Here is a 9,480-nt window from a genome sequence, read left to right on the forward strand (position 1 = left end):
CAAGTTCTTCCAAGATGAGCTACTCGCTGGAGCCGCTAAGCAACCCCTCTTACCGGCGGGTGGCCGAGAGCCGGACCACCTTCAGCCGGGCCAGCGGGTCGCCCTCCAGCGGCTTCCGCTCTCAGTCCTGGTCTCGGAGCTCGCCCAGCCCGGCCTCGTCGACTTACAAGCGCAATGTGGGGCCCGGGCGGACTTCCTACGGCTCGACGGTGCTGAGCTCCACCGACAGCCTTGAGCTGAGCCAGTCGTCGCTCTTCAACGGCGGCGGCGGCGGCCTTGGCGGCGCTGGCAGCGGCGGGGGGGGGACGGTGGAGCTGAAGCTGAGCCGCTCCAACGAGAAGGAGCAGCTGCAGGGCCTGAACGACCGCTTCGCCGGCTACATCGAGAAGGTGCACTCGCTGGAGCAGCAGAACAAGGAGCTGGAGGTGGAGCTGGCCGCCCTGCGGCAGAAGCAGGTGGGCCGCTCGCAGCTGGGCGTCGCCCTGGAGCAGGAGCTGCGCGAGCTCCGCGGGGCCCTGGAGCAGGTCAACCACGAGAAGGCGGCGCTGCAGCTGGACTCGGAGCACCTGGAGGAGGACATCCACCGCCTCAAGGAGCGCTTCGAGGACGAGGCGCGCCTCCGCGACGACGCCGACGCCATCACCCGCGCCCTGCGCAAGGACATGGAGGAGGCGTCCATGGTGAAGGTCGAGCTGGACAAGAAGGTGCAGTCGCTGCTGGACGAGGTGGCCTTCCTGCGGGGCAACCACGATGAAGATGTGGCCGATCTGCTGGCCCAGATCCAGGCCTCGCACGTCTCCGTCGAGCGCAAGGACTACCTGAAGACCGACCTCTCGTCCGCCCTCAAGGAGATCCGCTCCCAGCTCGAGTGCCACTCCGACCAGAACATGCTCCAGGCCGAGGAGTGGTTCAAGTGCCGCTACTCCAAGCTCACCGAGGCCGCCGAGCAGAACAAGGAAGCCATCCGCTCGGCCAAGGAAGAGATCTCCGAGTACCGGCGGCAGCTCCAGGCCAAGAGCATCGAGCTGGAGTCCGTCCGCGGCACGAAGGAGTCCTTGGAGCGCCAGCTGAACGACATTGAGGAACGCCACAACCAGGATCTCTCCAGTTACCAAGTAAGCCAAGGGCTCGGATAGATGATCTCGGGGGGAAGAGGGACGGAGGGGGAACTCTCCTGGAATCGGGTTCTTTTCGAGCTTGTAGAACACACCCCCTGCTGGGCATTGCGACAGAGGGGAGGGGCGAAGTAGAGGAGGAGGGGCCTCCTTTTCATGGATAAATGAAAGATTAAATCAAAGAGGGTGTGGCGGGATGGGAGGGGGAGTGGACTTGGGAAATGAAAAAACAATAAGTCCCTACAATAACTGAAGGAGGAGGAGAAAGAGCCCATCCTGTCTAAGTTAAACTAAGACACTAGGGGAGGGACCAATGGTAGAGGTGATAACAGAGAGGACTGATGCACCCACCTCCATGAGAAAGACGTTAACATCCAAGGGGGGCTTTCAGCTTTAACATTCTGGCTGTGGGGGGTGGAAATAGGGCAGGAAGAGGCCTATTCCCCACAGTCAAATTGGGGGGGGGATTTTGCCAGCTTTCAGACATAATGGAACTGGGAGGGGCAGGCAAGGAGGGAAGGCAAACACTCTCTCTCCTTCCTCATTAGCTCAACCATCCCTACTAAATGGGAGAGTCTTTGTGACATCCCAATTGCAAATCTGAGTCAAACTGAAATCCATAAGTTATAGCTCCAGGGCAAATCCATTTATCAAATGTGAGTGACCAGACAAAATTTCTCCTTATGTCTCTTTGGGGAATAGATCACGTGTCACAATACTTCTGTGAGATGCCTCTTGCTTTTCTGCTCTTCCTGGCCTCCTTCCAATGTCTTTCTTGGCAGGTCCCAACCCATCGGGAGCATGAGTGTGCCAGCCCCAGAATTTCTGCCAGGGGTGCAAAGAGAGAGGGGGCCTAACACAGCTTCTTGAGGGGTGCCACAAAAGGGAGGGGGGAATGGAGCAAGGAAGAAGAAGTTATTCTTGTAGTATGTGGGACGTCACCTCAAGAGATGTCATCTTGTAACTGAGAATGGGGCGATTGGAACGGGAAATGGCACTTCAAAGCTCATAAGATGCAGAGTCCTTTAAAAATAAATAAATCATACTTTCATTTCAGGCCATCCCAAAAATGCACAAATTGAGAAGACTATGCAAGTGATTTTCATCAAATAGAATTCGTGCTGGATCAGAAGTTGCTTGGGGGAGGAGACGTGGGATAAAAAGAAATGCAGTTCTTGGGGATTTTCTCTCTCACAATGCAGCTGCTGAAAAAGGGATTAGGGAAGGAAAATTGATTCTAGTACACAGTTCCAGCAATCCATTTCCAAATACTATTAGCACTATTAGAGAGAGAAGGCTTCAAAGTTAATTCAAGTTCCAATTTCTAAGGGTTACTAATGTTGACCAAAAAACCCCACAGGATTGGTTTTAAAAAGGCAAAATAGGAGAGATTCACTATGCAAAAGGAATAAATTGGGACATTTTAATAATGTTCAGAGGATTGCCTTAATTGCTAATAAGCTTAATCAAACCTGCATCTCCAACAGCATCCCAAAAAGTGGATCTGGGGGCAGGGGGTGGAGAAAAAGAAAAGCACTTATGAGTTGTGTTCTTTTCAGTTGTCAGCACTGATAAATGCTTAATGTTTCGTGCTTGAGCATCAACCATGATTCTGTGTCGGAGTTGCAAAGCATCTGGGTTGTAAGCCATGTCCTATAAGTAGGGTTTTTGTAAGCCATTAACATAGCTCTAAACGAAGGAAGAGTTGAAACAAGTAACAAATCAAGAATGCTCTACTCTTCTTGTATTTATTATTTTTTCTAGAGACCTAAAGAGGCTATAAAATGGGAGACAACAGATAAAATGATAAGATGGGAACAATCTGCATATAAAACTGTGCTTTAAGCATACCTGCAATTAAAAAACCCCAACATTTCTAGGATATCAAAGTTATTTTCCTTAACACTTCTCAAAAATCCATCTTGCAGGCTGATGACTCAGCAGGAATCTGAAGAGACAGTTGCAAGATCACTGGTTATAACCTGAAAGCGACAGTCATTGTGTTGTGCAGTTGGTGTTCTTCTTTTTTTTTTTTAACAAACAGTAACATTTGCTTTTAGGAGGCAACTGCCTGCAATGCAGAAAAGATTTCTGCTCAGCCAAGCTCTAAACAGACTAGTCCAGTGCAAAAGGAGACTCGGTGAAAATCCATGCTGCTATTTTATTTCAGATCCAGTTTAATCATCCTCCGTGAGGCCGTTTGGAAAGCAGACTCTACAAATCTATCTGAATTAACTTTTAGGAAGAAGATAAAAAGAGAAAAGGAAGAAAAGGAAGTCCGTCAGTCTAAATGCAATCTTATCCTGTCCAGTCCACCCCGAGGTTCTGCAATGCAGAACTTGCTGGCGTCAAAAGTCATAAAGTTGTCTCCTCTTGAGTGACATTGAGCATTACAAAAAGAAATGTAACCCTTTAAAACTAGGATAAACCTCAGTCAGCAAGCAGATCAGATAGGCTATGTTTCTTGGGATAGTTTAACCTCCAGCTACCCGTATTTCAGAAATTGATGCAATGTCATCTCCCTTACAGCTGCAAAATTGGCCATTGCAGAAGTGAAAAATGGAAACAGTGACAGAATGTATAACTGCAACGTCCAAGGCAGAGCAAAGGTTTCACCACTTAATAGCACCAGCTTTCTTTATATGCCAAAAATTCAGTTTCTAATGAAAACCTAAAACCTATGTCACATTCATTGGGATTTCCCAGGGAAAAATCTCTTGCACTGCAGGAATTATCTGAACGTAATGAAGATCCTGGTTGCAGAGATTTCCCATTCTATCTACTGCCCAAATATATTTTTTTTCTAGTGAAAATCTTGTAGATATGGAAAATCTGTTTTGGGCGTTAAGTACCATATTGTTCCCATGAGTTCTGAAGACTTAATGCTAACCTGTATTAAATCCCTTAGGATTTGATTAGGATATAATTACTAGTTCTGCTGCATCATCCATCCACCTTGCCAAAACTGCAGACACCAGAGGGAAAGGTTGCTGGGGATATCCACTCCCTCCACTAAGTTACCTTTTCTTGCTGTCATTGAAATGCTATTCCAGAGGATCTTTGGATAAAGATCCTTTTTAGAAAGCTGAACCAAAATTGGAAAAAGAGTCACCTCTTGTTATTCAGATCAAAGTCAACTGGTTTTTAAAAAGGAAGCTTCTTGGCTGACCATTTTAGCTGCAGTACATAAATAATCCTAAGTACTTGCTGCAGAGAGACAGTTTGGTCTAGTGGTTAAGCCACCAAGCTAAAAACCAGCAAATTTCCAATTCAGTCCCACTTTAGGCAGAACTGGATGACTTTGGGCCAATCATTTGATTTGAATCTTGATTAATGAAAAAGAGTTGGGAAGTTCATAGCTACTCCCAGAATTTGGGGGACCCAGACCAGTCAAAAGAATTTATTGGTCCAAATAGGCTGGTTCTCACTGATCTGAAACCTGTGTTAATCTTCACTGCACTGGATTATACTCTCAGCCCTAAGAAGCAGGCAGTGGCAAACCACTTCCCAAATCTTGCCAACAAAACTTCAAGGACTAAACTAGCCAAGTCAGTGCTGACTCAGAGATGTGTGTCTATGCAGTACAAACAGCTACAGGCATTTTTGTTGCTCGGAAAGAGATCATTTTTCAAGATCCCTCTTTTCCTGCCCAACTGAGATGATTCTGATTCTCAAGATGCCAACATTTATTTTCACAAAAAATGGCATGATTTATAAAAGAAAACTCAGTCCAGATAACCATCAGACATTTGACATTTTTAGGTTCAACCTTTTTTTTTTTTAGCCTGGTTCCCATCTGCCTTAGCCAGCTTGGCCATGATGGGATGTGTAGTCCAAAGCATTTAGAGAATGCCGGGTTGGAAAAGATCTTTTAATTTTTAGAAATGTTTATTAAGATTTTTTTTTAATAAAAGGGATACTCCAATAAGGATCTTCTCTACCAAAGAATAACAGGATAGTAGGATTCTATTGCTTCTTGGCTTTGAGCTCCTAGAACTTCATCAGCAATGGTTATTTTTATAATGCTGCAAAAAATAAAAACTATTCGTTCTGGTCAAGATAGAATTTTAAATTCATTATCCTTTAATTCTGCTTTCGGTCTGTTTTTTTTGTTTTTTTTAAACCCTCTCTGTTTCTAGTTTGTCATCTTTCCCACTTTACCTTCTCATTCAATCCTCCACCCCCACTCCCCCACCCTCCGGTATCCAAATGCAGTGAGTTTTTTTGTGCCCATCCTAAAGAACCATCTGTATCTTGGTTGCAGGACACGATCCAACAGCTTGAAAATGAGCTGAGAGGTACGAAGTGGGAGATGGCACGTCATTTGAGGGAATACCAAGATCTCCTCAACGTCAAGATGGCTCTTGACATTGAAATTGCTGCCTACAGGTAATGAGAACGCAATGCAGATGTAACCAGACAGGCAGTTTCTATTGCAGACACTTTTTTTAGCTGCAGCACAATTCATCTGCAACACAGGAGGCACTGTGACTGCTAGCCGAGAATTTCGCTGGCATCTTAGCACTCTTTGAATTTATATATCTGGTCCAGTGATTATGTTTTTTTGCTTCTTAAGTAACTCTGTCTTCTGTGTAGTAGAAAGCTATACAATTCCTTTGATGGAACACTTACTGGCTTGAAAGAGATCCACGGTGATTTTTCAATGGACTGTGCTGCTGTCCTAAGTGTAATTATTAAGTCCTGCTGAAGTCAACTAAACTTATATTTGGGTAGCAGCATTAAGCTATGGAGCTACCACATTAACCATGTGCCTGCTGAAGGACTAGGGGTGCTGTTTCTTGAACTTCATTTTCTCTCTCTCCTTTTGTTGCTCACAAAAGGTAGCTGCTGCAAGCTGGAATGGAAGATTTTCTACTTTTAAACGCCTTTAGAAACCCCAAAAGGAAAATTAAACTGAACATTTTTTAATTTCACATTAGTAACATAGCTACACCATTACGTCATTGCTATTAATCTTTATTTATTTATCTTTATTTAGGATTATTTGGGATTTTTCCAAAATCAGATAAAAAAGCTCCAGGAAATTGCTAATCTAGGGGACTATTTTGATCACAAATAAATAGTTGGCAATTGGCCCTGGTTATCTATAGTAAACATTTATATCTGATTATAAATAAAGGATTTTTTTTGGTTTTGTTAGTTGGATGCTGCTACTGGTTACTGTATGCCTATCTTTTTTTTTATCCAAGAAGAGATTTTAATTCTATGTCAATAAGTCATAATACTTAAATATTTAAACTTCCTTGAAGAATTTGAACATCTGTTTCCAACATAGACCTATTTTGAAAGTGCTAGAATGTGCTGATGTACATGTATGCAAAGCAAATAGCTCTAAGAATAATCATACTTTTCATTTTAATGATTCGGTTTTTTTGTTCGCTTTAATGACAAAAGTATTAATTTAGTATGTGGAGTAAAAAAAAAATCCAGTGGTCAATTGTGTTGGCATTCAAAGTTGCTAATTCTTCACGGGGAAAATAGCAACAACTATAGGTATTATTAGTTTACTACAAAAAGGAAAAAAATACGCAAAGGGCACAATTTAGCCATATGTTAAGCATACTGTCACTATTATAAAAAAAAAATTTACATTGGTCAATGGGCTGAATCTGCATTCCAGCTCAGGAAACAGCTCTTTAAACCAATGCAATGCTCTTCAAAGCAATATAAGGATTTTTAGTACTTCTAAAAGTAGACGCCTCTTTGTATTCATGAATGACCTCTCAGAAATAGACATAATCTGGAAAATGGAGATATAAATTATGGAGATGTATGGGAAGCAACTGATTGTTATTTCCTCTTATTTCTTAATCTTGAGAGGAAGATGTGAATGGGAAGTTAATGACCAATTGTATCTCTTACATTCATATCAGCAAAGTGGTTCAGAAAGAGAATATTAAGGCGCATAAGATGCTCTCTTACCAAAGAGAGTATATTTTAAACCCATTTCAGCTTCTTACAGAGATGTCTCTGTCTGTGAGTGTATACAAGGAGCTGTGGTGGTGTAGTGGTTAGAATGCAGTAGTGCAGGCTAATTCTGCTGACTGCCAGGAGTTCGATCCTCACTGGCTCAAGGTTGACTCAGCCTTCCATCCTTCCGAGGTTGGTAAAATGAGGACCCAGATTGTTGGGGGCTAGATGCTGACTCTGTAAACCACTTGGAGAGGGCTGTAAAGCACTGTAAAGTGGTATATAAGTCTAAGTGCTACTGCTATTGCACACACACCTTTGCCCTGAGATGTTGGTGATGCATATTAACAGTTTCCTTCTTATTTCTGTAGGAAACTTCTTGAGGGTGAAGAAACAAGATTCAGTGCCTTTTCTGGAAGCATCGTTGGGCCAACATTTACCCATAGGCAACCTTCCATCACAATATCAACTACCAAAATACAGAAATCAAAAGCTGAACCACCAAAACTAAAGGTCCAACACAAGTTTGTAGAAGAAATCATTGAAGAGACCAAAGTAGAAAATGAGAAAACTGAACTGGATGAAGCTCTTGAAGCCATGGCTGAAGAACTGGCTGCTGAAACTCGAGCAGGTGAAGAAAAGGAGGAGGAAGTTCTAGAAGAGGAAATTGTAGCAGTGGAAAAGGCTGAAGTCGCAGCTGCCATCCCGGAAGAAGAAGAAGAAGAGGAAGAAGAAGAGGAAGGTGCAAAATCTGACGAGGCAGAAGAAGGATCAGAAAAAGAAGAAGAAAAAAGCGAAAAGGAAGAAGGTGAGGAAGAAGCAGAAGAAGAGGCAGGAGAAGCTGAGGAAGCTGAAGGTGAGGAAGTAGCAGAAGAGCCTGAAGGAGATGTAGAAGAAGTCATTGCACCAGAGAAGGTAGAAAAGATGAAAACGTCTCCTCCCAAATCACCCCCCAAATCACCTGTGACTGAAGAAAGGAAAGAAGATGGAGGTGGTGATCAAGAGGGGGAGGTAGCAGAAGAGGAAGAAGGAACAGAGAAAGTAGAATCCCCATCAAAAATAGCATCTCCTGAAAAACCAAGCACTCCAGACAAAGGATCTCCAGAAAAAGCAGGCAGTCCAGAAAAGGCTGGGACTCCAGAGAAGGCTGGGACACCACAAAAAGAAAGTCCAGAGAAGGTTGCCTCTCCAGAGAAGGCTGGGACTCCAGAAAAAGCTGGACCTCCAGAGAAAGCTGGAACTCCAGAAAAAGCAGGGACTCCAGAAAAAGCAGGGACTCCAGAGAAAGCAGCCTCTCCAGAGAAGGCAGGAACTCCAGAGAAGGCTGCATCTCCAGAAAAAGCAGGGACTCCAGAGAAGGCTGGAACTCCAGAGAAAGCAGGGACTCCAGAGAAGGCAGCCTCTCCAGAAAAAGCAGGGACTCCAGAGAAGGCAGCTTCTCCAGAGAAGGCAGGGACTCCAGAGAAGGCAGGGACTCCAGAGAAAGCTGCATCTCCAGAGAAAGCAGGGACTCCAGAGAAGGCAGCCTCTCCAGAGAAGGCAGGGACTCCAGATAAAGCTGCTTCTCCTGAAAAGCCAAGCTCCCCAGTGAAAGATGTGGAAGAGGTTATCTCCACCACAAAGGCTTCCACCGTTGGTGCAGAAAAAGAATCAAAAGAGAAAAGTGAGAAAGCTTCCAAGGAATCGACTAAAGAAGACATAGCCGTCAATGGGGAGGTTGACGATAAGGGGGAGGAAGAAGATGACTCCAAGCGAGAAGACGACAAAGGTATCATCACCAATGGTCTGGATGTGAGCCCTTCCGAGGAGGAGGAGAAGAAGGGGAAGAGTGAGGAGAAAGTCGTGGTGACGAAAAAAGTGGAGAAGGTCACCAGTGAAGGTGACGGGACCACCACCTACATCACCAAGTCCGTAACCGTCACCCAGAAGACGGAAGACCATGACGATGCCGTGGCAGAGAAAGTGGTGTCCACCAAGACGGTGGAGAAGGTGACTTCTTCCCATGCCGTAGTCAAAGAAATCAAGGAAAACGGTGACTAAAAAATAATCATTTCCCCTTCTCTAAAGAGCTTGGATTGGTGCAAAAGGTTAAGCCATACGACAGCTGCAAAAATGCATGAAAGTGGCGGCTTCTCAGCAGAACGGGTTCTCTCATGGCGTCTCCAAAAGGACCGTTGGTTTTCTTTCTGATCTATTTATGATTTCTGTGCCATACCATACCCAGGGGGTTGGGGAGGGGATGCATGCAAGCCTGGTGCACTCCCTCTGCAGAACTTTGGGGATTATTTCTTTAAAAAAAAAAACAAAAACAAAATATCATGCATGAGCTGTTACTCTTCCAGGGGATGTTGCTGAATTTTCCTAAGCTGCTGTTTGGACGCTTCTGAGGAATGTCTTCAGATGTATTATGCAAAGAATAAACTGAGCCAAATAA

The 9,480-nt window shown here is 44.5% G+C and overlaps 1 protein-coding gene across 1 annotated transcript; it reads left to right on the forward strand.

Annotated features, from left to right (window-relative positions):
• Positions 1-14: 14 nt before the first annotated feature.
• On the forward strand, positions 15-9,086 carry NEFM (neurofilament medium). Its single transcript, XM_029286991.1, has 4 exons — positions 15-1,115; positions 5,380-5,504; positions 7,418-8,087; positions 8,244-9,086. Exons 1-4 carry the CDS (start codon positions 15-17, stop codon positions 9,084-9,086), a joined length of 2,739 nt encoding a protein of 912 aa, XP_029142824.1.
• The last annotated feature ends 394 nt before the right edge of the window (positions 9,087-9,480 follow it).

The sequence above is a fragment of the Protobothrops mucrosquamatus genome, unplaced genomic scaffold (assembly GCF_001527695.2).
Source record: "Protobothrops mucrosquamatus isolate PMUCROS unplaced genomic scaffold, P.Mucros_1.0 scaffold6847, whole genome shotgun sequence".
In the NCBI taxonomy this organism is placed as follows: Eukaryota; Metazoa; Chordata; class Lepidosauria; order Squamata; family Viperidae; genus Protobothrops; species Protobothrops mucrosquamatus.

Excerpts from the sequence above, each read along its gene's own strand:
- NEFM (XM_029286991.1), top strand. The coding sequence starts at position 15 with ATGAGCTACTCGCTGGAGCCGCTAAGCAACCCCTCTTACCGGCGGGTG. Across the intron at positions 1,116-5,379 it reads AGGATCTCTCCAGTTACCAA|GACACGATCCAACAGCTTGA; the intron begins GTAAGCCAAGGG and ends TCTTGGTTGCAG. Across the intron at positions 8,088-8,243 it reads AGGAAGAAGGAACAGAGAAA|GCTGGGACTCCAGAAAAAGC; the intron begins GTAGAATCCCCA and ends TCTCCAGAGAAG.